Source organism: Amblyomma mixtum, chromosome 10 (genome assembly GCF_055824585.1).
Source record: "Amblyomma mixtum isolate Tamu chromosome 10, ASM5582458v1, whole genome shotgun sequence".
Lineage (NCBI taxonomy): Eukaryota > Metazoa > Arthropoda > Arachnida > Ixodida > Ixodidae > Amblyomma > Amblyomma mixtum.
The window spans coordinates 30,065,925-30,092,162 of record NC_143021.1 but is presented as its reverse complement, the minus strand read 5'-3'; the positions used below and the strand labels follow the sequence as shown (position 1 = coordinate 30,092,162).

The window sequence follows — 26,238 nt, the reverse complement described above, 5'->3', positions numbered from 1 at the left end:
GTTTAGCAGGTCTTTTTCTGCTCATGGTCTGCTGTACTCCCGAAGCTCTGGGGAAGCTTGGTCCTCCAGGGGGTGCACGGAAACTCCACCATGATGTGGCAGACGCCGTAAAGGTACCTCTTTGACATAAGTCTCAACTTCTTTGCCATCCGTTCTACTTCTTCCCGGAGATGTAAGGCACACACGACCACCCTGATAAGCGTCTTTTACACTGAGTTATCGGGTTGCACTAGTAAACACACGAGGCTATAATTAAGATTTATTTTTGAGGATAAGGTGTCGGCGGTAAGAAGAGGAGAGGGTTACTAAGAAGTATATTAGGCAGGCCTTCTTCGTACAGTAGACATAGTTAAGCCAATGACGATGCAATATAATAAAGAACGGATAAAAGCAGTGGGTCGCAACAAATGCTTAGCGCGGGTCTTCGATTAGAATAGGGTATATAAACTTCTGAGCCAAATAAAGCAGTTTTTGCTACAGCCTTTCGGATTTCAACCCGCTGCGCACCGCTAGAATGGTGAAAGTTCCAGCCACATGTCCAAATAATATTGCACTCTTCAGGGGGGACATTTTAACACCATTAATTTTTCATTTAACCTTGACGAGCTACTGTTTTTGTTGAATAATGATGTAAGAAGGTAGTTTTGATGTACATAACCATAACTGGATATTTCCGGGAGTCTCGTAGTTGATAATCTTGTGCACTAGTTCTCAGTAGCCTTTTCTGCACCTGCCATGCTCTTTCGCTTATTTCAGAACCGCTTGTGCACAAAGGTTGACAGTGCTTCAAAACTATTGTCAGGGATCTTAGAAAGCAGTCGGGAGAAGGCGGAAATCTGGGCAGCGCACTGAATATGTGACACTCTTTAACAGACCAAAGATTTAAAACACAGAGAAAAAAATTTTTGTTTTCTAGTGCCTGGCTGCTGTGGCCTTTGATTATATAGATGCAGAACCTAGCAGCGGAAAGCAGATCTGGCTGTGTTATCCGCCAGCTGATAAATATAGTTACCAGGTTTGGTGGCCTGCTAGCATTCATTCAAGGAAGAGAGGCCTTGCCGCAAAGAGAGTAGAGAAATTCTATTCAATCAAAGGTTGAGTACCCAAAAATCCGGCTTTGCCTGTTGGCTAGTCTGAAAGGCTTATAGACGGGAATTTCGGCTCAAAAACTGTCTCGGAATGCAAATATGACTATACATACCGAGAAGAAATGGTAGATAATTTGTGTGCTGTCATTCTTGATGCGGGCAACTAGTGGCACCCAGGAGATCTTCGATAGTTCAATTACTTCGTCACACAATATTTCGTCCAACTGCCTCATGATGGCTTCAGCTACCGCGCTGTTACTCGGTAGGGATTTCGGCGAATCAGTTGGGCGTATTCGTCGGTGAAGGTTCGATACTTAGCGATAGTTGTCTGCCGAAGCTTTGATAAGGATGAAAAGATGTTCTAATTGAGAAGGTTAGAGATATCGTGTTGTTTGTGCCTTGGAAGGCGAGACACCATGAAACTGGGTTTCTGGTAAAGGGGGTCGCTGACGACAGGTATGGCAGATCCACTGATTGCCTGTTTCGGCAATTTCATCCCAGGAGCTGACAGTAGTGACTTTGTTGAGCAGTCGGTATTCACGGTTAAATTTGGTGAGCAGCACATTGGGTTGTCTATTATGGAGGTTGCATATCGTAATGCGAATGGCGCGTTCGAGTAGTGATTCCGGCAGCATCTGCACATACGTAGGCCATTATGCTTGAATGGAGTGCCACTCTTCATTGAGGACACTCGGGGCGATAGAATTTGCGAGGCGGATCTTACAGGGTGTAGCTTCGTCGGTGAGAAGTTGGGCGAGCTTGCACTGGTTTGGTTTGGTTTATGAGGTTTTAACGTCCCAAAGCGACTCAGGCTATGAGAGACGCCGTAGTGAAGGGCTCCGGAAATTTTGACCACCTGGGGTTCTTTAACCTGCACTGACATCGCACAGTGCACGGGCCTTTGCAGGTCTATCTTCTCGTTGCAAATCGGTTTCAGCGGCTCGTTTAGCTCGCGTCCACTGCAGTATACCTTGTCGGCGAGCTATATAACGGGATGATCGGACGCGGCATGACGGGGACGAAGAAGAGCTGCCTCACTCGGTCCAGCGCGTGTCTCATCCTGAAGGAGAAACTGAAGGCGAAACCGCCAACGTAGCAGCTGTTGCACCCTCTGCTAGTCACACAGCGTCAAAACGGCGAAGCCGGTTAGAGCGCTAAGTTGAACCACTCCGAGCCTATAGTCTCCTAATCACGTGGTATCACAGCGGCGGAGCCATCGAGAGCGCGCAGGCGCGCCTCTCCTTGGCGAGTCGCGTGGTTTGCCTGCGCTCCGGGGCCTCAGGATCACATGCGCATCATTCGCACCTTGGGAGACAAGTAGTAACAGAGCTTTCGTTCTAATGTCGTTGCTTGCAGGTGGAGTGCTGCAGGAAGGGACTAGAAAGCGCTGAGCACGACCAGAGAAGCATGTCTGATTCAGAGCGTGCTTCACATAGTAGCATTCCCCTTTGAATTCCTCCCGGAACAGTTCAGGGCCTCCTTGCCCGACGAGAATTAGATGGTAGTTCGTGGTCCGGCTTTATTTACAGTTTTGACTATGTTGCAAGAAGTGGTCTAGATCCTCCCCAGGATTTCAGGACGGCAAAAGACGTACAATTGGCTTACTTTACCGTTGGACACCTCAACCGCGCCTTGAGATAGTTTATGGTTTGGTTTATGGACGTTTAAGTGTCAAAGCAGCTCATGCTATGAAGGACGCCGTAGTGGAGGGCTCTGGAAATTTCGGTCACCTGGTGTTCTTTGGTGTTTCTTTAGGCCGCTAGCGGTAAACACGCCGCTGGCATTTCGCCATCATGGAAATGCAGCCGCCGCAGCCGGGATCGAATCCGCGTCTTGTGGGTCAGCAGCCAAGTGCCATAACTGCTGAGCCACCGCGCCGTGAGAGAAAAGGACGAGCTCTAACTAAAATAAGGTTTTAGACTGCGTTCCTGTTTCTTTCTAACGACGTGGTGGACGTGTTCACCGTCACAGTGAGCCAGTTATGCGTCATTTGTTTCCTCTAACCCTAGCAGAGCGTCTAGACTGAGAATTTGGGTAGACTGAAAATCTTATTGATGCTCTAAACACTATTTTGGTTTCGAGTAAAGGAAAGGTGTGTTCATGGTTCACTTTGTTGGGGAACGAGAACCTCGCCGTGACAAAATTAAAAATAGTCCACGCAACATTAAACGCAACGGTGGTCGTTGTGTCCCACAAATGCCTTACAACAAATGTATTATAGCTATCGATGTAAAATGCTTGGGAGGTCTCATCGGGGATCAGGATTGCGTACTGCAGCGACGCAGTTAATCGCTCGAGTTTCGTTGTCGCCGTCGACGATGGGGAGCAAAGCGGATGCTGCGCTTTTTTGCGGATGATTGTCGTGAAGGTCGCTGAGAATATTTGGCAGGCGATGGAAGTCTACGCAGATCTTTCTGGAGAATAGTGCGATATTATCGGCTACTGTACCGTCCGATAGGGTTGCCGATATAATTTCGAGAGGTTGTGATTATGGCAGGTTCTTGTACCCAGGGTTTTCCGTCATCCCTGCTTCTTTTGTGAACTGAAGGAGAACAGAAATTGCTAGCATCCATTGTACCACGGAAACATTTCACGCCTTCCAGATGTACCGTTTTGCTTGAAACCCTAATAGTGGATAAAAACAGATTTGTAATTTCAAGTCAGCTTTGCGGCATCTAAAAGTTATATCGTTTGAGACACTTGGTGGTGTAGGGTGAGGCTAATTAGAGGAGCTTCGGAACGGGAGCGGGGCCAACAGCAGTCCGATATCAGCCATTCCAGCCAAGAGCGTGCACCAGGAGAGGGCAACGAGGCTCGCGCGTATGCCCGCCTTCTTTTTTACAAGGGCCCCCAGGTAGAGGAGGAATCATCGTGGTGTCTTACGGGGCGCACAAAACAGCGGGATCATAGTATGTCTTGAGGCGCTCGACATGTAGAGTCTCGCGGCCGCGGCATCGGAGATAGGGAGACGACGTGGGTGGCTCAACGATATAGTTGACAGGAGACGTTTGCTTCAAGATGTCATAGGGGCCTTGATATTTAGCGAGAAGTTTTTGGGAGAGGCCCGGAGTACGGGGAGGCATCCACAGCCAGACAAGAGAGCCGGGTGGGAAACATTTGGCAAGCTGACCTTCACTGTGGCGATTTTTTGTAGGAATTGGATGGCTGTCGTGAGCGACAGGGCGATCTAGCGGCAATCTCCGGCTTGCCAGAAGCTTGCGAAACAGTGCTGCATTCAGATGTGTCAGTGCGCTTGGGCAGAACAGTATCGATGGGAATGGAGGGATGTCGGCCATAAGGAAGGAAGAAAGGAGAAAAGCATGCTCTAGACTGCGTAGCAGTATTGTACGCAAACGTAATATAGGGCAGAATCAGGACGCAATTCGTGTGGTTCGAGCCGAGATACACAGCCAGCACGTCACCCTGAGTGCGGTTAAAGAGTTCAGTGGAGCCATTTATCTCAGGGTGCTAAGCGGTGCAAGTCCGATGGATGACGTTGCACTCTTGGAAGAGGGCCTTGATGACGCCAGATAGGAAGACACGGTCTCCGTCGTTGAGCTCTTTGCGAGGGGTACCGTGTCTAAGGATGAAACGCCGCAGAACAAAGGATGCCTCATGGTGGGCTGGCTTAGCAGGGAGCGCGGCGGCTTCCGTACACATCGCGAGGTGATCAATGCCAACAATAACCCATCGTTTGCCAGCAGCAGTATACGGAAGGGGGCCGTATAAATGCCAGTGCGGTTAAAAGGGCGAGGCGGGCAGGATAGCGGATGCAACTTGCCAGTAGTGTAATTAATGGGTGTCTTGCGGCGTTGGCAATTGAGGCACGATGGTGCGTTCTTCAAAACGAGCTTGTGCATGCCACGCCAGTAGTATCAGAGGCGCATAAGTCTTGAAAAGGTCCGCGTGACCACATTGTAACTCGCCATGAAAACATGAGCAGATATAGGGCCGTAGGTGTTGAGGAATGACGAGGAGTCATTTTGGTCCTTCAGAATGATAATTACGGCGAGAAAGCAGTCTGTCTCTGATCTCGAAATCTGAAGCTTGACGACGCAGGCCGCGCGAAGGTGTAACCACCAATGGGTCGGAAAGTCGAGAAGAGCCCTAATCCAGGCACCTTTGCTCTGTTAAGAAGGCAGGTCACTGGTGGTGGGAGACGGCGCATGGGTCTCGATTTTGCCGAGGTGGGCAATTCCGGCAGGTAGCGGGGAACAAGATAAGGCATCGGCGCTTTGATGCGTGCGGGCCGACCGGTAAATGACGCAGACGTCATATTCTTTGAGACGAAGCGCCCATCGCGCCGGGCAGCCGGAAGGGTCTGTGGTAGTGTGGTCCACATTTATTGAGGAAGCCCCATGACACTTCGTGAAGAAGGCGGCGGCGAGCTGAGCGACGCGTTAGCTCTGCGAGGCAGCCATGGTGATGATGATGATGATGTCCTCGGGCAGCCATGTACATTCACTGGAAGCGCTTTCTCTACTTCTTCTACAAGCTGGCACGTGAGAGAGGTGACGCTAAAGGTATTTCAGTTAAGGAAGCCAACAGAGGGCGTGATGATGCGTAATGACCTCGAAAGGACGGGCGTACACGTAAGGGCGAGACTTGTCCAGGGCCCACACATTGGCGAGGCACCCTTTTTAAGTCGGAGAGTTGTTTGATTAAACCTTTGTAAATGTGCGGCTGGCATATGCAACGACATATTCGTCGAATGAACATTTGCGCTGGCCGAGCACTGCACGGAGACCAATACCACGGCCATCCGTGTGGATGTGAGTCAGGGACGCCGGGTCTAAAAGGCGTAGGATGGCTGGCGGGCTGAGGAGTCGAGGCAGGGTGTTTTAGGCGTCTCCGCATGCGGGGAACCCAGCCGCAAAATCAACATTTTTGCCGAGCAGCTGCGTCAAAGGGGTAGCAAATGAGGCAAAGCTGCGAGTTAAACGTCTAAAATACGACCTGAGCCCTAGGAAGCTGCGGCGTATAGGTGGAAGGTTTGGGAAACGCAGTCACGGCACGACATTTGGCAAAGTCAAGGCGTACAGCATGTTTCGACAGGTCACCTAAAATTGTTAGTTCACGGGCAAGAAAAGTTTTTTTGAAGTTCAGCTACAGGCCGGGATTTGTCAGTCATGTCAAAAATTGCTTCAGGCGCCCTAGATTCATCTCAAAGTCCGGCGAAAAGGTGGCAACGTTGTCCAAAGAGCACAAATAGGCCTTGCACTTGAGGCCAGAGAAAAAAATGTATCCATGATTTGCTCGAAAGGAGTAGGAGCGTACATAGGCCGAAAGGCAAGGCAATACTATGAACGTGTAGAGGCCGTCATGGTTCGAAAACGCCGTTCAGGAATGATCTGCAGCTGCCAGAGCGCCTGCTAATAACCAGAGCGCAAATAAAGCGAAGAAAAGAGCACCGTGCCTTGTAGACACTTCAGAGCACCACCAATACGGGGCAAAAGGTCGATGTCTTTGAGGGTGATCTTAGTAATGTGGCAATAACTGACGCAAAACCGAAAGGAGCCATCTTTCTTCTTCACGAGGACAACCGGGCAAGCCCATGGGTTGCTAGAGGGCTGAGTTGATCCACTTTTAGGCATGGTGTCCGCTTGTTTAAAGTAGTACAAACCTTCTTTTTCTTTCGAGTGTAGTTATCTGCCTGTAGCTTTATCGCTAATTTCTATAAGCTCCTCTCAGTTGGCATCTTGCTTTCATAAAGATTTGTTATGGGCTCATGGCGACTTGATTTTGTAGTGAGCGCTACAAATTTCAGAAATTATGCACCACTGACGTTCCTCTTTAGTGAGGCTTTTTCTTTTTTTTGCAGGCGTTTACAACCTTCAGATTTGCGGTGTCGATCTCGGACTCAGACAACGACACCTTTTTTGAATGTATGTACACTACCAGAACAGAATTCGACCTTGAAGAAAAAACAGCGACTTACGAGTGGTTTTTTCCTGAGATTGGGTATGCATATCTACCAAATTTGCTTTTCAGCTTTCTTTTGTAACGTATTTTAGATTAGGTAGTGCTCCAAAGAGCTTTCATTGGTAACCATGAAAGCAACAAAAAAGATGAGGGCTCCTTTTTTCGCCTAAGAAAAAGAATATCCTTTCACATCTTATTCGCTGAAGTGCTAGCCAATGAAAAGATAAAGCTAACAAAAAAATAAATTGAGAACAGCGAAATTGGCGGAAGCAAAATTCAATTGCAGCCCCCGAGAAATATATCAATATAATTTCGTGGAATGATTTAGAAAGATTGATCATTTCGAAATAAGAAAACAGATAAAGTACTTTGGCTGTAGCGTAACTAACCGAAATATATAAGCACGTGAAAAAGAAAAAACGTGCACAATATCAGGAGCTACCTATTTGGAAACTGCTGCGGTCTTTTGTTTGAATATTTCTCGGGTCCGAAATAGGTCGTTGTCATCTTTGAGTATTTTTTCGTGCTTGTGTGTTGTCAAAGTGAAAGATTTTGTCAGAGTTGTTTGTTGGGCAAGATGTTTAAACGTATCGAATTTTTAAAGCGCAGGTGAAGCCAAGATACGTCAGAACTGGTTTGGTTTGGTTTGGTTTCTGGGGTTTAACGTCCCAAAGCGACTAAGGCTATGAGAGACGCCGTAGTGGAGGGCTCCGGAAATTTCGACCACATGGGGATACGTCAGAACTGTACTCGGCTAGCGCTACTGGTAACTAGGTTTATTCAGAAATATTTTCGGTAAATAACCTGCCTGCGTAGTCGCAGTCAGAATTGACTTACGCAACGTAATTACCGAAGGGACAACAAGACAAGCACAAAAATAATCAGTATACAATGACAAGTTCGGAAGGTGCGGGGTTCGAACCCCGGACCAGGAGGAATTTTTCTTTAACTACGAACTTTGGGTGGAAGCTGTACAGCTTTCCTTTGTGGCCTTATGTGGATGTCACTTTGTGGCTGCGCTTGGGTGGATGCCAGTTTCATCTCATTTCATTTATTAATAGCCTCAAGCCATTTGCGATTACAGAGGGGACTAATTAAATAGAAACTCAACAAGATAACAAATTCAAGTTGTTAGGCTCCTAGCTAGTGCATTTTTAAAACATTCATGTTCTTCAATGGCGACGGTAGGTCCGGCAAGCGGATCCAGTCCAGTGATGTGCGTGGAATAAAGCTGTGGGAACAGGAATCACTGCTACAAGAAATAATTCCAATTTTATGAGAGTCTTCAATGCGGCTAGAACGATAGGATGGATCAAAGATTAGTTCATTGCGCAGGTGTGTGCTATGGAAGCGTATTTTCTGTAAGAGGAAGTGATTTGAGTAATTTATTCCCTTATTACAAATTTACTCCACCTTGTGGGCTCCCCTAAGCATTCGACTAAAGAAAGAAAATATGCCACTTTTGCACAATTCGTTATGGCACCAAAAGTGGGTGCCATATATACTAACCATTACTTTTACTAAAAACAGCACTTGTTTTTCGAACATTGCCACAGAAGCTTCGCTCACGCACTGATCACCATAGCCAGAAATAAGCGACGCTTTCAGTATCTCTCTTTCGAGCTGTTTTGTGCTGTGTCCTATGAATAGAGTCTTGTGCAGAATGAAGTATCGGCGGCAGTTCCTGCGGTGGAATGGGAGATTCGGTCAGCTTCTTGCTCCCAAACACCGTACGCGTTGTCGAGGAGGAGGAGGAGGAGGATGTAGGAGAGGAAAGGCAGGGAGGTTAACCGAAAGATTAATCGGTTTGCTACCCCCCGTTGTCGAAGGCAGTAATTGAGAGGCTGCCTTCTCTGGTCGATATGAACTTACCCGGGCTTGTATGGCCTCTGATAGATGATGTCTCCGCAGTAAGCAGTATACCTCTTTTAGTGCTTCATCTAAAAGCAAGCATGGCGACGTGGAGCTCCTTCAATAAGTCTAGATAACTGAGACAATATACATGGCGGTGAAAACAGCCGCTCTACGCCATGCTTAGAGGCAGCTTTCTTTAGGCTTTGAGAGACTTTGCACCGGCAGGACATGGCTTAAAACTTATTATTCTTCTCGAAAAAGTTGCTTTGTATGTGTACTGTAAGATTTGGAGATTCTGGAGCGCACTTTGTTGTCATATCAAGCTCGAACACATATGGAATCATATTTTTGATACTCTGTTGGCGGTTCATTTGCTCCTCTTGTTCTGCATTCTCAAGCGGGGTGTTTACAGAAAATGTTCCTGAATAAACCTGTAGCGAGTCTTGCTTGACCTGTCCAGTTCATTAGTTTCCTTTCTTTATATGCTCTATTAAAATTTGATATTCATTCTTCATGCCAGAAATGTAGAATAGATAGAAAATAAACATTATATAAAATAATCAGGAAGCCTGACAGTACTCAATGTCCGGTCAGTCATCGCATGACTGCATTTTAAAGAAATGAGGCAAGAGAACAACTGCAATAATAGATATGGAATTGCACAGTAAGCACTCTATTAATTCAAAGTACCTGACCATACAAATTTCTAAGGAGTGCTAAGCCTCTATTGCTGTGTGGATGCAGTCAAACGTTCATAGCTGGTATGGTCACAGCTAGCATGGTGGAAGACAATGGAGGTTTATATGAAGGGTTGGTTGGTTTATGGGGTTTAATGTCCCAAAGCGACTAAGGCTATGAGAGACGCCGTAGTGGAGGGCTCCGGAAATTTCGACCACCTGGGGTTCTTTAACGTGCACTGACGTCGCACAGTACACGGGCCTCGAATTTCTCCTCCAAAGAAATTCAGCCGCCGCCGCCGGGATCGAACCCGCGTCTTTCGGGACAGCAGCCGAGCACCATAGCCACTGAGCCACCGCGGCGGCCAGTTTATATGAAGGCTTCTGGTGGTTTATTTTGAGAAAGCAGTTTCTACTGTGCATGCCACTGTGCAGCTGACAATGGCGTTAGAACGCCGGTTATGAGTCCGCGGTTCAAATTTCAGCCAACACAGCCGAATTTGTAAGGAGCTCAAATGAATAAATAGTGCTGTACTGAAACTTCAGAGCACTAAGAATCAGCATGAAATCTTTTTAGCGGAAATGAGTTATCTGCCAGTTGAAGCAGAACTCCGTGGCCGGAGCTGAATATTTGTAAGCTCATTTAGAGCAAAAACAAATGTGGCAGCCTCCATGTTAGCCCGTTAGTCCTTCATTCGCGTCGTCTCAGAGCAAGCTCCAAAAAATGCGTCTCTACAACCTCGCTCACTAAGGAAGTCAACAGCAGATGCTTTTGAAGCTTCAACGGCGGCCGCATACCTAGAGCCAAGGTTCTAAAGCCCTCTGGGCTAGACGAAAGCTGTAACACTCTGCGTCAATAAAGAGAGGTTGACCGGCGTCAAGTTTGCTGTAGACACCGAGCAGCAAAACAATTCGCAAAGCAAGCCTAAGAAGACTGAGGTCAGGGACTGAAAGACAAAGAGAAGGTTGAATGTGCATTATGGAGGTTGTACCTATGCAATAAATGTTTACAAGTTGCTGCAAAAGCGAAAACGTTTGCAACTAACTTCATTTTTACTTAAGTCATTTATCATAATACGAGGTGTTGTACTCTAACGACACTGTTATTTTAAAAACCACATGATATAGAAGAGCAGTTTTTCGCCTGTTCTATGCAGTCATCATATTCAAATGCACTGAACGAAAATTCAACATGAGCAAGAAACGCTGTTAATTATGTAGAGAGAAACGATGCCAAATGTGACCTAAAATCTAGTGTGCAGTGTTCAAGAGAACAAAATCGTTAAAATTAACGTAACAACTGTGACACATAGTTGGGGCTCTGTCGAAAAAGCAGAAATGGCTGATTAAATAGGTAAAAAAACATTTAGCCGCATCTAATTTTTTTTAAAGGAGTACCGGAAGGTGCCCTAAAATATACGGGAAGAATAAAATTTACCCAGGCCCCTTAATACACTTGCAAGATACATATGAAAGAAGCCAACAGCCACAGAAACCAAGGGGCAAAGGGGATTTTTTATTTATTTACTTTGTGGTGTTGATCAATTTTAGAATATTACTGAATATGTTATCGCTTAAAGCTAATTGATTAGAAAAGCAGAAGAAAAAACAACCACTGCCGCCGGTGGGATCCGAACCCACGACCTCACCGGCGGCAGTGGTTGTTTTTTCTTCTGCTTTTCTAATCAATTAGCTTTAAGCGATAACATATTCAGTAATATTCTAAAATTGATCAACACCACAAAGTAAATAAATTAAAAATCCCCTTTGCCCCTTGGTTTCTGTGGCTGTTGGCTTCTTTCATATTTATAACGAGCCCCTCAATCCCCTTCGCTTGTTTGCAAGATACATGATTAGCCTCGTATCCGACATTAAAATAAATACGTTTCCTTTAACGAAGCATATTTTTAAATTCAGCTTTATCTTATCTTGCAATGTTTGCGCCATTTTCTTGTCGCGTTACCGGTCACGCGCGTGACTTTACGTATAGAGGAAGTTGAGAAACAATCGATCCAATTTTTTACAACAACTTTCCTGAAGTTGTACTTTTCTAGCATTTAAAAAAGCCCACGAAATATTAAAAGAGAACGTTGTTGCATTCTTACACTACTGTAAAAGAGGCAGCCAAACACGTTTGCAAGGAACTAAGCTGGTGAGCTCAACATCTGGTAGCGGCTGACACCGCTGTCAGTGCTGTCTTGAAACTGCGTTAGTACGAGCGCTGCGGTGGGCGATTACTGACAGGCAGGCAACCGACAGCCAATTCAGATGGTACATTTATTGGCTTCTGCCCCAGAGCAAGCAATAGAAGAAGCAAGAGCTGTGAAGTCCCGCAATTGAATGTAGCCTCCGTTCTTTTTATTTACATCACTGCGGAGCGCGTGAAACGGAGCGGCGGCCGCTCGCTTGGGCTCAGTTAGCGCGGTCGCAAGCGCTGCAGTACGGCTAAGCAAGAGCTCAGTCGCCTTTGCTTCTTCATAATTCGCGCGGTTCTTTTTTAAATGCCTCAAAAAAGTGTCTGCAAACATATGAATCCCTTATTTTAGAACCCGGTTTAGCTTGCAGGCAAAGGAACCTCTCCGCTGCACGTAACTTGTTTAAATAGCCCAATTTGTTCTGCCACAGCGCCGAGTGTAACCGCGTTTTTGAAATTTTAATAACTGATATAGATAGCACTTACTGTACGCTACACGCCGTTCAATAATTAAGGAGCCTAACAGTAACAGTGAAACAGTTAACGATTGAATATTATTTAACCATCCTGCCAGTTAGCACACATTAGTTCGGCAGCAGTCCGGCAGCAGTGCACAGAGCGACAGGAAGCCTAAACTGAGCCTGAAATTTTCGCAGGAGCCCGTCTGTATTATCGGCGCTGGAATATCGCCGCTATCAGAGGCTGCTTCCACGCATGGTGCGCCGCGCATCGCCGAGGGGAGCTTCGCTGCCGATGAACTAATCGGGCATCAACGGAGAGTGCGCCGAAAGCACGCCGAAAGGAACTTCGGGACCGCCTGCTGCCTACATATACTACGAGAGCTGCAGGATTTCCACAGTCCGGCAGCAGTGCACAGAGCGACAGGAAGCCTAAACTGAGCCTGAAATTTTCGCAGGTAAGGGGGTCAACCCGTTACCCTGTGCCTGTTTTCTCGTTCTGCATTGCTGCCGGACAGTGTACTTGACAGTACACTGTCAAGTGTACGCAAGTGTACTTGACAGTGTACTTGACAGTGTACTTGACAGTGTACTTGACAGTGTACTTGACAGCGTACTTGACAGCGTACTTGGCAGTGTACTTGACAGTGTACTTGAGAGTGTACTTGAGAGTGTACTTGAGAGTGTGCTATTATTGTGGCTTTACGTTTAAAATCAAAGTATCATCATGAACAAGGAAGAAAAAAAAGAGCTAACTACGACGGTCGCGGACTTCCGCAGAGAAGTGCGGGCTGAACTGAGAGCCCTTGAAAAGAGCATAAGTTATTGTAGTGACACTTGTGACGAGGTTAAAGAAATAGGAAAGGACATTAAAGCACTCAGGGCTGAAATACAAGCGCTAAGAGAAGAAAACAAAGACCTGAAAGCTGAAAATCAGCGACTGGAAGGAAGAATCGAAGAACTCGAACAATACCATAGAGGCAACAACTTGGAAATCAAGGGCGTGCCAGAAGAGCTTGACTCGCTAGTGGTTGTCAAAAAGATAGGGGAAGCTGTGGGTGAGGAGGTTGCTGATTCCGATATCGACATCTGCCACAGGGTGAAAACTTTGCGAGAGAAGGAACAGAACATCATCGTTCGATTTGTGTCACGCGCAAAGCGAAACGCCTTGCTCATGACAGCTAAAAAAAAGAAGATCGATACCACTGAGCTTGGCCACGAAGGAACAGGTAGCACAGTCTACGTCAATGAACACCGGACTCGACGAAACAAACAGCTTCTTGGGGCAGCCGTGGCAATGAAGAAAGCTGCAAAATGGAAGTTTGTGTGGGTGAACTCTGGAAAAATTTTTGCCAGGAAAGATGAAACATCGGACGTCATCAAAATCATGAGCACTGAAGACGTAGCGCTTATCTCTTAACTTAGGTAACCCAAGATTGCTGTATCAGAGCATAATCCACCTACTGAAGCAATGTCGACACATACGCATGCCATAGATACGCATTCCTTGCAGTCCCACTTCGTAGCACTGCACCAAAATATACGGAGCATAAGAAACAAACACGAAGAATTAGATTCTTACTTAAAGTCGTGTCAAATAAAATTTGACGCACTCTTATTCAGCGAAACCTGGCTCACGGCAAAAGACTTGTCTCCTCAGTTCCACAGCTATACGCCAATTCGCCTCGACCGGGCAGGCAGAGGCAGAGGTGGGGGTGTGGCTGTTTATCTCCAACGTCATTACTCTTTTCAAGTAGTTGATGCTGTCACTAGCAGCGATGCCGAGATAGAATGCTTAGCTGTAGAAACTGACTCTTTTCTTCTTGCTGTAATTTATAGGCCCCCGACAGGACTTAAGCGACACTTCCTATCGCGTTTAGAACAATTGCTTGGGCATTTTAATGTCATAAAGAAACCATATTTTGTAATGGGGGACGTGAACATTGATCTGCTGAAGGACGATTTACCCGCACGGGACGTGAAAAACCTCATCATGTCCTATGGCTGTGAGAATGCCATTTCCAGCCCTACCCGTATTACTTGGAACTATTCCACAAGTATAGATGTCGCAATAACTAACCTTAACGACTCGGGATATACAGCTGGGGTTTTGACATGTGATCTTAGTGATCATCAGCCGATTTATATCGCCACCCAATGTTTATTCAGAAAAGATAAGGATAGAACTCGTAATTTTCAGCACAGGATCATATGCAACAACTCACTGACTAAGTTTAGAGTATTGATCGAGCAAGCAGATTGGACTGAAGTGTATTCGGAAGAAAATCCAGACAAAGCATACGACCTATTTCTGGATACCTTTCTATACTGCTACAATGATGCTTTTCCGTTACAAAGTGCAAAAGTGCAGAAACGTAAAATTAGGAAGCCTTGGATTAGTGCAGGGCTTTATAAAAGAATAAAACAAAAGAACACAATGTTTCATAAATTTCTTGCCAGTAAGGATTATGGCTTATTTCTTGAGTTTAGGCGCTTTCGGAACAAATTAAATAGCGACGTAAAGAAAGCAAAAAAAGACTACTATGAGTCACTATTCTCCCGAATAAGATCGGACCCAAGAAAAATATGGAAAGAAGTTAATTTCTTAACAGGGAAAAATCAAGCTAGCAGTGCACCTCAACAAATGAAAATTAATAACATCGTTTTCGAAGGTCAACCCTTAGCGGACGTGATAAATGAATACTTTGTGCATGCAGCAATGCCTGCAACAGGCCAGGTTGAAAATGACTGTAACTATGATGAAACTAGTCAAATTAATTATCTTGTGCTGTTTGATGTTACTCCAGCTGAGGTCGCCAGATTTATAAAGGAATTAAAAGCCACTGTTTCGAGTGGATATGACGAAATTAAGGTAGCGCCAATAAAGGAAGTCTCGTCTGTAATTAGTCCAATACTTGCGTTCCTAATAAACCTATCGTTTCTGACTGGAATCTTCCCACAGAAACTGAAGGTGGCGAAAGTAGTCCCCGTTCATAAGGGTGGTTCTACAAATGATATCTCAAATTACTGACCAATTTCAGTCCTGCCCGCATTTTCAAAAATTTATGAAAAGTGCATTCACAAGCGCCTTACAACTTACCTTAACAAATACAATATACTTTCGCCATCCCAATATGGTTTTCAAAAAAACAAGACGACAGAAGAAGCCCTCGTAAATGTTAAAACTCATATTATTAACAATCTTGACAGGAGGCTGTATACCCTAGGTATCTTCCTCGATTTACGGAAAGCCTTTGATTCGGTGAATCACGATATTATGCTTAATAAATTGAACAGATGTGGCATTAGAGGCATTACCTTAAATCTTTTCCAGAGTTTCTTGTCAATGAGGCAACAGTACGTTACCTTGAACAACGTATGTTCCCAGAAACTACTTATAAAAGCAGGTGTCCCACAAGGTTCGATATTAGGGCCAGTACTATTTCTGTTATACATTAATGATATCACTGAGCTAAAACACACACCTGAAATCACATTGTTTGCTGATGACACGAGTATATTTTTTACAGGCACAACCATCCAAGAAATAAGAAATGTAGCTAATGATTATCTGCTAGAACTGTCCCGTTGGCTAGAAAAAAATAAGTTGCAGCTCAATGCGCAAAAAACTAAATACATAGTATTCAGACCCATCAATAAGAATGCATGTGATAATATCAATATTAAGTTTAAAGACCATTACTTGGAGAAAGTCCAGACGCAAAAGTTTCTTGGAATATGGTTTCACGAACATTTGTCATGGACTTATCATGTAGATCATTTAATTTCGGAACTCGCGCGTTCTGTAGGATGTTTAAGTAAAGTGGCCCATATCTTACCTCTTTGGCTGAAGAGATCAATGTACTACACTTTATTCTATTCCAAACTGCTCTATGGTATGCTAGTATGGGGTACGACCACCAAAGGGAATTATGAGAGAATATTAGTTCTGCAGAAGCGCGTACTTCGGATATTAGAGAATTACAAAGGTCAAGTAAGAAACTTGCCTACGCAACCACTTTTCTTCAAACATAATATCCTTCCAGTTAAAAAAGTGTACAATTTCCGGATAATGCAACTAATATACAAAAAACAGCTATATGCCGATAACGTCCAGCATGCCTCCATGAGATATGCAATCAGGAATCGTAAGAGAAAGGTACAAAAATTCAGAACGAACTATTGCAAACAGGCTATGGACTATCAAATAGTTAGACTGCTTAACATACACGAATCTTATGTTGACTTCAGCCAACCATTCAGAGCCTTCAAACGAAATTATCGAGCATTCCTATTTTCCTCAAATATAATTTTAGAACCATAAACGCATTGCAAATACAGTAAACATCTTCTACATGGTTATCATGCATTTGCAACTATTATTCTAAGTTTGCTCTTTTGTTTCCCTTTCGTACTGCTCTTTGTTAGACTGTGATATACGCTAATACTCACTTCTGTTCAATTGTGTTATTAGAAACTTGCAGTTTGTACGCAACGTACGCAAGTTATGGCTTAGTTTCTTTTCATTTGTACATGAATGCCTATGTACCTTCATTCTTGCTCAAAACTTTTGAACTGCACTTTAGTTATTTTGCTGCATTGTACTGTGTATTTCTCGTATTCATTGTGTTGTACTTGAAAAGCGTGAACATGTTATCCTATTGCAACCGCGTACATGCTTAAATCCAGAAAATGTGTGTCTGCTGCTGCTGCAGGCTGTAACTGATGTGAGGGGGCTAAGGCCTCGTCAGGCTTCCAAGCCTGACGAGGCCTTACGCCACCCGCAGGGATTCATCTGTATTGTTTCCTGCAAATAAAAAGCCAATTCAATTCAATTCAAAAAAGTTTCATTCTAATCTAATACCGCTGGCAGTGCTGTGCGGAAAAGGCGCTCTTCTAACTCAAGAAGCCTATTTGTATAAATAGTGCAGTTTTTGGTGACCTGTAAAGTGTGGCTGTTATTCGCAAATGTTATTCGTAAAGTATGCTCCAAAGGAAACACTAAATTGCACTGATTACTTTAGACATTCCGTCTCCCAATATATGCATAACGTGATTAAAGAATATGCCGCTTTTGTAAAGGCAGCAGATTTTGAGATAACAGCCAGTCCGGAATTTTGGAGATGAAAGCAGGTTGGATATTTTTTTTATACAGCGAACAAATAGAGTGTTTTTAACTTTCATGAAGTTGTACAATTTAGTGTCGATGGCAGCTCGCAGCAATTATTATGCTTGTCATCCTTACGGACCCAGTTACAATTCTTCATAGGTTCTCTTCATCTGTAGGAAGAACGTACGTGGAAGAAGATTGTCAGACAACCACCGGGTTACAAGTTCAAAAACTTAATCACTCACATACTCTCGATCAAAGGTCCGATGTCCAAGTCCCCCAAAACACACGGTTAAATAGTCCTGCAAAACAAAGAACACCAATCATGTCCGAGGTTTAATCCCAAGGCGGCACTGCTCGCCCCCCTGGCAATGTTCATTCTCTCTCGTGAAGATGGCCGCGAATCGCCCTCGCACACATACCTGTCGATCAGATCACACCATCGCACACCTGGTCCCCGTTGACGTCTCCACTAAGACAGGCTGCGCACCTTTGGCTGCGCACCTTCGAAGGACATCGGTGGTGTTGACTTCGCTGGACTCGCTGCCTGGGGCCATCCGGGAGAAGTATTCACCAAGACAGCGGCTTTCGCGCATGAAGCTCCGATCCGCGCCCCCATCCGACACGCAGGGGGAGGAGGGGGGGGGGGGGGGGGTACAGCAGCACTATTTCTTTTGTCCTCGCCGATGTCCCGCCACTGTCTGCTTGACGCCACCGTGTGCAGATGCCTGTCGTCGTGCAGTGCAGTCCAGGCAATCACCCTTCTTTGAACGTCGCCGCCACGTTCATTGCTGAACAGAAAGGGGAACATTCTTTTACGTGCTAAGGCCGCCTCGAGGAAACCGCTCATTTCCGCTGCTCAGGTGACCTTGCGGTAGGCGTCGAGCATAAGAGACCCTCTTTTTGAAAAACAAAAAAAAATAAATATCTGTGAAATAACTTTTCTGGCGCACATTTCGAAATCATTACCCTCCAGTATGCCCAATTTTCGCTAAAACAAAGGATGTTTTTCTGAGGTGCGGCCAAGGAATGTCATTAAATCCTTCATTATTTCAAAGAAAGTAGAATAGGAAATATTTTGTGAAGAAAATCCACTGTCATCCATCGCACTTTTAGATTTAGAGAGGAGGGTTGCTGCCTTGGAAAACTAACACTTCATGAAGAAATTATATTGTTGTAGTCGGCAAACTAGATTGTTATTTTGAAGTAGTAGGTAGTGCTGTAAACGAACTGGAGTGCTGTGTTTTTCCATAGAGATTTAGATGAGATTCTTTTTTGCTTCGTACTTGTCTGCGTGTATAGTTCTCTACTCCTCATTGGCGAGCGCCTGCTTACGTGATATCTTTAAATGCCGTGTTTTTGAATATATGACAATACATACAGGAGAGCCATACCCTTTCACGTCATGGCAGGAGATGAACCTGGAACGATAACATTTACGGTCGAAGATGGTGAGTGAAACTCTCGGCTTTCTTGCTCTGTGAAGGTCACGTTTGTTCTGACAACAAAGGATGTCGTTTTGGCTAGAACAGAAGTTTTAACCATCAGCGCTCGTGTTGTCGTGTTTGTTCCGTCCTCGTGTTTTTTCCGCGCTGTTTTACCATGGAAAGTAAAGAAGACTGTCATAGATCTAATATCCAAGGAGTAATTGATAACAGTGGCTGAGAGAAAAAGTTAATAGTTATATCGGCGATGATAAAGATGTACAAAGTGTCATGCAGGAATAACTCTTGCAGGTTTGTTGATGCAAAGAATCATAACAGTAGATTTTACCGAAGAGAGTACGGATCCTCTCGGTAATCTAAAAGATTATTACTTTTAACCGATAACCTGGTGTTCATATTTGGTTCGTTTGCAAAGAATACGAATGATCGTGCCTGCATGTATTAAAAACGTGGGTCATGGATGAGCCTAAAGAGTGCCCAAAAGAACACGCATGAAGTTTCGGCCGCTGTCCTGCAACTCCTTAGAGCTGTGGAAGTAAATAGCCATTAAGCTTAAAGAGTCTTAGTTGGTGCATGATGGAAATAACTGAGAATTTCTGCCTCTCGCAAAACTTGACCAGGCGCCATGATTTTGAGGCATGAGCCGGAGTGGAATTTGGTAGGAGGACAATGGAGCTGGTGTGTAGTGGGGGAGGAGGCGGGTGGAGATGGTCACAGAGAGAAAGAAGTTCAGCCGAGATGTAGAGGAGAGGAGGGGAGCCAGTGAAAGGACATGCAAGCGGGGAGTAGGGCAGGGACTCTCCCTCCGCCCCGCAAGGTCCGTGACCTCCACGAGAGACGCGCTGCGCTAAGCGAGCACGTGGGCACTACGCGCGCCTCTGCCAGCAGCAGCGACGGTGCCACACCAATCACGCCAAATCTACCTTCGTTCCTTTCCTTTCTGGCTGCAGAGCGAGCCAGGCACCTCTGGGCGCTCTATGGCGGGCGGCGCATAGCCAGATTGGTCGCCACCTCTTTCCCGGAAGAAGTGGAGTGCAGAAATGAAAAAATTCAAGTCTCCCACGATATCCTACCCGCTAACGCTTGCCCTACTGCATGGAACCTATTAATTGCCTCTTAACTTCTTTAATAGGGCACACTCCAGAAACTCCAATCAAACTCTTCTGTTTTCTTTTTTTTCGAATAGGCGTGTGACACATAAATGAGTAAATAGGTTTCTGCTGCCTTAAGGAACTGTTATTAGCATCGCGCAAACGCGTTCCCGAACCAATATACCCTTTACATGATGTAATCTGGACCCTACTACGCCGAGGAACAGACTGGCTTTCTTCTTATCCTCTGTTCCTTCCCAGACGCCGGCAGAGTGACAGCAGTGCAACATTATTCTATCCGAATTCGTGTACCACGGCTTTTGTCATTAGCCATGTGAAGGTTCCCGGCGCTATACACCTACATGCCACACTCAAAATATGATAACGTCTCAGAGAATGATACTGCAACGCACTCAGAAACAGGATCACCAAAACAGCTTCTTTTTTTGGAATGTGATGCTCAAGCATTGCTGGCTTTGTAGTTACAGCTTATATTCATTTGCGATGCAGTGGAAGTTCACTGCATTTTCGTTTTCCCATGACGGAGCAGAGAAATCTGGTGAAGGAATCCCAAAACGAAGAAGCAGGTAATGTTCATTTCGGGGGTGTGATGCCAATCCGAAGTCAGCATTGAGTGAGGTAACCCGGTGCAAACATTGCGATGCGATGCAAGCAACGTGCAATGTGCGAGGAAACCCATGCGGACGGGGTCTTTCCTAGCCTGTAGCAGCATCAACAAGGTTTTGTTATATTCCGACCGTGCGGACAGTTTTACGGGTGAGAAATGTGAAGGCATTTTAAAATGTTTTAACCGAATTACCTTTCCGTGCTTCGTCAAGTCGAAAGGAGGGTATCTGACAGTTCGGCGGTACCTTTTTTGCTTCTATTACTGCGGGAACTTTCAAAGCGTAAATCGTATAACTTGTTGACATGCGGTCAATCAGACACTCGGCGCCAGGCATTACAAGCACTGCGAAGTCTGAGGCAGCGTTTACAGCGGTGATGTTGTCAACGACGATTCGTCCTGGACATTTGTGCTACGGACAACAGCGAGAACAACTCATGCTGCCCGTGTCCATGAAGGCGAGCTTGCTGAAGCTAATTCATTGCAGTGTGCTCTCTGCTCTCAAGAAGGCAGCGGTCCACCAGAAGGGACATCGCCAGTAGGAAGGCCTTTGAGCCCTATAAGCTGATTGAATCTATTCCAGTAACAAGGCAAAAAGGTTTGCATTCTATCGATGACGGCAACAGAACCGCGAATGAGGCTGTTTCGATCGATTGAGGGTGCGACTTGCTGGTGTTGAAGATGACAGAGAGGGCAGTAGTGCGTTATCTGCTGGCCAAGATCTAGACACGTGGGATGTTAGTACATTCTGCTAGTTATTGGTTTAACTGAAGGTTCCAGTGACTGTTAATAAATACTTTTAAGCAAGTATGTTGTTCATTTTAAACAGTACACTTGCATGCACATCCCCTCATAATAGGACATTTTTAGTGGCTTCCATACATTAGCAGGCTAGATGGTTGCATACTGTAGGTCCTATATCTGTCTAAACTAAAACGCTACAGTATAAAAAGAGAATTCTTATTTTTCGTATCATCAGTCAAAAGGCGCAATACAGCCAGGAGAAAAGAACATGAGACCATGCTGGACTGATCTTTAGCTTTGTCTCGTGTTCATTTCTCCTCGCTGTGTTGCATCTTTGCCTGGTTATAAGGTTATTCAGAACTAACTGGCCCAGTCGTCAGCCTTGTACGATTTCCTAATGTTTGCCAGCTAAAAAGCTCTGGAATATATCTGTTTATAGTCCGTAGCAATAGTCTATAACGAGTCGTAGTGGCCCAGAGGATGGTGGAGTGACTGCGTTTATGAACCGCCTAAGGGCTAAGAATTCACTATTTTTCCGATGCAGAAAACGGGAGTGTTCACTTTGTCATTCTTATAACGGTATTGTTAGAGGTATGGTTATAAAAACAGATTTTGAGAGATTACAACGCATCCCTCACAGTCGCAGCGCACCACCAAGCTCATTCCTCAATTTCTGCTAACCCTTGTTGGCCTGAAGGCTCAATTCAGGTATTTAAACTCCGCTTGCCTGTGCGTTTTTTTATTTTTCAGATCCGACGCCGTATGAAGGGGCGATTTATTTCACTGACTATGTGAACTGTGTTATTGCCGATCTGGAATACCGAGGACATCGTTAGTAATGTTTCAAATAGTCCAAGAAAATCTTGTGAGAAACAAGCGCAACGATTTCCTGCACCATTTTTTACTTTTGTAGCTAACGCACATTTGCTCTCTTGCCAAAGATCCCTGGGTATTCAATATCCCTGAAATAAAAGCGCTACTTCTACTCTATAAACAGATGCTCAAGGCGTAATGATATTCTGTGCCTACAGCAAACAACGGGTGCTACATATCTTCTCGAATTTTTATGTGGGCTTTTCTATAAGAACATTGCCACGTATCACTGTAGTGTCCGTTCGTTCGCGCTGAAGGCCGCAGGAAAGGGGTGCAATTATTTTTGTTCGTGACGCGAGAAGCGACCGGACTAATCTCGATTGATACCAGCCATGAAGAGCTGCATCTACGTTTTTCCAGATTACTGTAGATGTTCTTTACCTGTTATCTCGAAGTTTCCTTGAGGGCTTTCAATTGAGCAATGTAGCGAGCGGCGGGAATTAGTAGTTCGACGACTGACGAGCACATGTGTTGCTTACGCCGCTGCCGTGCTGTTAAGCTCTCTTGCGGGCGCAAGTCAGCCCAAATAAAGAGCTCCTTTTGCAAGTCTTGTTGCTGTCTTCCTGACCGCTGGACTGCAGTCACTATCACGTGACAATATAATGGCTATTAGAGGACTCATGTTGTTTTGCAAGCTTGCAAAAAATCAACGCGAAATCTGGACTGTGTTGACTTATTACAGCTTACTTTTACAGCTTACAAACACAAACGATTTGATCGCCTAGCTCTTGAACTACGAGGTTCTAGCAGCCGCCCGCAGTTGTTTTCTGGATCATCCAAGCTGTGAAAAATTATTTATCGTTAGTCCGGGCGATGTCACTGTGGGTGGTAATTGCAGTGTGGATAAAACAGCAACAGCCATATCGTTATCAAATTTATCCTACATCGTGGGCAGGCTGCACCTATTAAGATAATGAAGTCAAACTTTATTTACTTTGTCTGCATGCACTGATGTGACATGCTTCAGAAGTTGCTTGAATTGCATATGATTGGGGGCCCATAGCATGCTGGCACTTGCCACCGGTTGTCGAATTCACTAGCAAATGTTTCGTCAAAAAAGTGTCTGTGTCGGTAAAAAGAAGAGCGTTGAAAACTGGGTTTGCGAACTAAAACGAATCAAATTAAAAAAAATTAATCCTCGCGCTATATTTTGACTTCTTGGCGGTGAAGGCACATATCTGCAAAAATTTCAAACCCTTTGTTGAATTGAATTTGAGATGAGGTAAATTTTATATATAATTCTTATTTACCCACCTAGTTCTGGGAACGCTCTTTCAAGAAAAAGTACGGGAATTTAATTATCCTGATGCTACCTCTTTACAAGTGAACAATTTACTTGACGACTTTTACTATATTTCCTTCCAATTCTGTATAACCATTGTGGGGTTGGCAGCGTCACTGAAACGGATAAGAAAGCATATAAATAAGGAATTCAAACACAATCATTGATTTAAATCTTCATGTTTTAGACACATCCCTAAATTTAGAACACAAAACAGACGCTAGCTATATCCCCCCATCACTCCTGAAGAAGGAGTCGAGCCGGCTCCGACACGTTTGGTTTTAAATTAATGATTTTCGTAGGAGATGTGTCAGAGTTTATTACAAGACATGAAACACAATCAGATAGGCAAATCAGTCAACATGTTTAGTTTTCAGAGTTCAATGTAGAGAAGCGACAGATGGGCTATGCGGGACGCCATGGGGGAGGGCTCTGGATCAGTCAAGGCCATCTGACATTTAACTTGTGCTGACATCGCAATGCAAACAGGCGGTTTTGTGTTTCGCTCCAATCAAAATATGACCTCGGCTGTTCAGATTGAAGTAGCGACCTTGAGGTCAGCAGCCTAATGCCAAAAGTCACCGCCGCGGGTAATAACACAGAAATACGAAGGTGGCCGAGTATGAAGCGTAATACACCTATGGCGTGCTGTGTTTTGTTGCAAAAGTACATATTTCAAGCAAACACAAAAATTCAAGGGAAAAAAAGAGAAATACGCAGATGCTCATTTTATAAATATTCTCACGCATTTCCTACCTCACCTTGATTCCGACTGCTGCGTAGCCTTGCTACTTTCGCGATAGAGAAACCGCGAAAATATCAGTACTTCGAGCTCTGTATTGCGTCAATGAATGCATTCTTTACGAGTGCTCTCCCAACGCTCATGCGCAGACATTATCTATACAGCTTTTCTAGATTAACCCAATTAGGAATTTTGTCACACGGAAGCAGAGAATGCATATCGAGAAATAAGTTGGGTATCAGTGGAAATATGAGAGGAGCTCACTGCTTTGGCATAAGCAGTAAACGTAGGTGGCTGTGCACATTGGAGACTGATGCATGAATATGGCCTTATGACATGAGTGAGCACAAGCAATATACTGTGTTATGCATCTCATTCCTTCCTTCTTCTCTCTGTTACATAATTTCCCCAGAATGCACACTGTGGGCTCAGAGGGAAGTCAAAGACAACGTGCCTCAAGACTGCATTGACCACTTCGTGGACACCTGCGGCGTCATTGTTCCGCAGCATAGCAGGGATTTGTGCCCGGACGGCGAAGGCGACTACTAACAGTGCGAAGACTGCCGCGTCTGGCTATGGTGATGACGAAAGCAGCACTTATTAGCATAGTGCTTCCACTTCAATAACATGTTATCTATGCTTTGTGCACTACAAGTATATTTACGTGCCCAAGTCCAAAAAGCCCTCTGGAATATGGCTGGGAATGTCTAAGAACAAAGAGCAGCGCTGTCGACGTTCTACTGCAATCTTTTTCAAATCGGTATAGCACGTCTTTTATCTCCTTTTCACTCCGGATGCATTTTATCATAATGGTTCGGTACACGGAGCAACGCAAAGCGCAGGCACGCAAGTACAATCCCGGTCCTATTGTTATGGGGCACGCTTCTGCGACCAAACTAACGTTGCGCCTTACCTAGCACAAATTAGGAAGCACTGTATGCGAGTACACAAGTTAGCACACGCTGCAGCTGATGCGTTCCGGCATGAACACACGAAATCATCATATCTTCTCTTCGGAACGCCGTATAAGTTTTCCAATGCCGGAGCGTGCTGCGCGATACTTTGTACACAGCTGTACGCATGGATGCGAAGACTATGGCCCTAATTAAACAGTGACTAGCAATAGAAAAAGTGCTCATGAAAGTGGTGCTGTTCTGAAATATATGCGAAATATTTTGTCTACTTACCACATTGTTTCTGCAATAAAATAGTGTTTAATGCTTTTAAAAAACGAGCTGTATTCCTTTCATATAAAATAAAAACATAATTGTCGCGTTGCAGGCTCGAAGTCTGATATTATTTGAAGGCGATATTGAGGAACAACAATATTTTCCGTACTTCCTGCAAAAAGCTATCGGTCTAACGAGGTCACCCGCACTGGCGGTCAGAAGTAGATATCGAAACGGTGAGTACGATTTTGATACAGCTAACGTTACAGAGGTTGTTTTCGTTTGTTTGGAATTCAGTCAGTAAAAACCTAGACTGGCTCTTTGCGACAGAGTGTCCGTCAGTAAGGACACCCGGCCTGGAAGTTTTGGTCGTCCTCTTGCCTAGACATAAATGCTTATATACAAGCATTAACTAGGCTTCACTGTGACGATGCAGAGTCTAAAAATAGCTGCTTATCGTTGCAATCTATCCCATTTACATGTGGCATATCGGCATGGCGGCATCCCTTTCTTGTCGATAGTTTTTCTCAGAGCCCTTGAGATAAGCCTACACAAATATTGTGATCTAACGTTGATATCATGAATATTCCAAAGACATACGTTTGAATATTATTCGCGGCTTTTAGGCACTTTTTCCGAATGTGCCGCCAAAAAGCAGTAATGAAACCTGTTTTTTTTCAACGCCTAAAAAAAGACGTGCGAATAATATCTCGGCATCATCCTCACCGATGGAATCGCACATTTAAAAGACAGAATCTCCAAAGCGACTTATTCCTCCCACACCCACTCCCTCGATATGTGGCAGAATACAATCAAATGATTGCTGCAATTTCCTACGTTATTTGCCTGTTACATAGCCCAGGAGCAGGATTTTGATTTTAATGTCGCTTATCTAGGTCAATGGTTAACTGACTGTTGCCTAACGAAAATACTGCCTTTGTTGGTGGACTTTGCGTCAGTTGTA

At 44.8% G+C, this 26,238-nt stretch overlaps 1 protein-coding gene across 1 annotated transcript; it reads left to right on the top strand.

Annotated features, from left to right (window-relative positions):
* On the top strand, positions 1 to 25,276 carry LOC149325503 (uncharacterized). Its single transcript, XM_089563727.1, has 5 exons — positions 1 to 113; positions 6,910 to 7,049; positions 18,687 to 18,754; positions 21,959 to 22,039; positions 24,518 to 25,276. The coding sequence occupies exons 1-5, from the start codon at positions 24 to 26 to the stop codon at positions 24,652 to 24,654; spliced, it is 516 nt and encodes a 171-aa protein (XP_089419853.1). The 5' UTR covers positions 1 to 23; the 3' UTR covers positions 24,655 to 25,276.
* Positions 25,277 to 26,238: the final 962 nt, after the last annotated feature.

Coding starts and splice junctions, on each gene's coding strand:
- LOC149325503 (XM_089563727.1), top strand. CDS start 24: ATGGTCTGCTGTACTCCCGAAGCTCTGGGGAAGCTTGGTCCTCCAGGG. Junction 114..6,909: donor ATGTGGCAGACGCCGTAAAG/GTACCTCTTTGA, acceptor TTTTTTTTGCAG/GCGTTTACAACCTTCAGATT. Junction 18,755..21,958: donor AACATTTACGGTCGAAGATG/GTGAGTGAAACT, acceptor TTTATTTTTCAG/ATCCGACGCCGTATGAAGGG.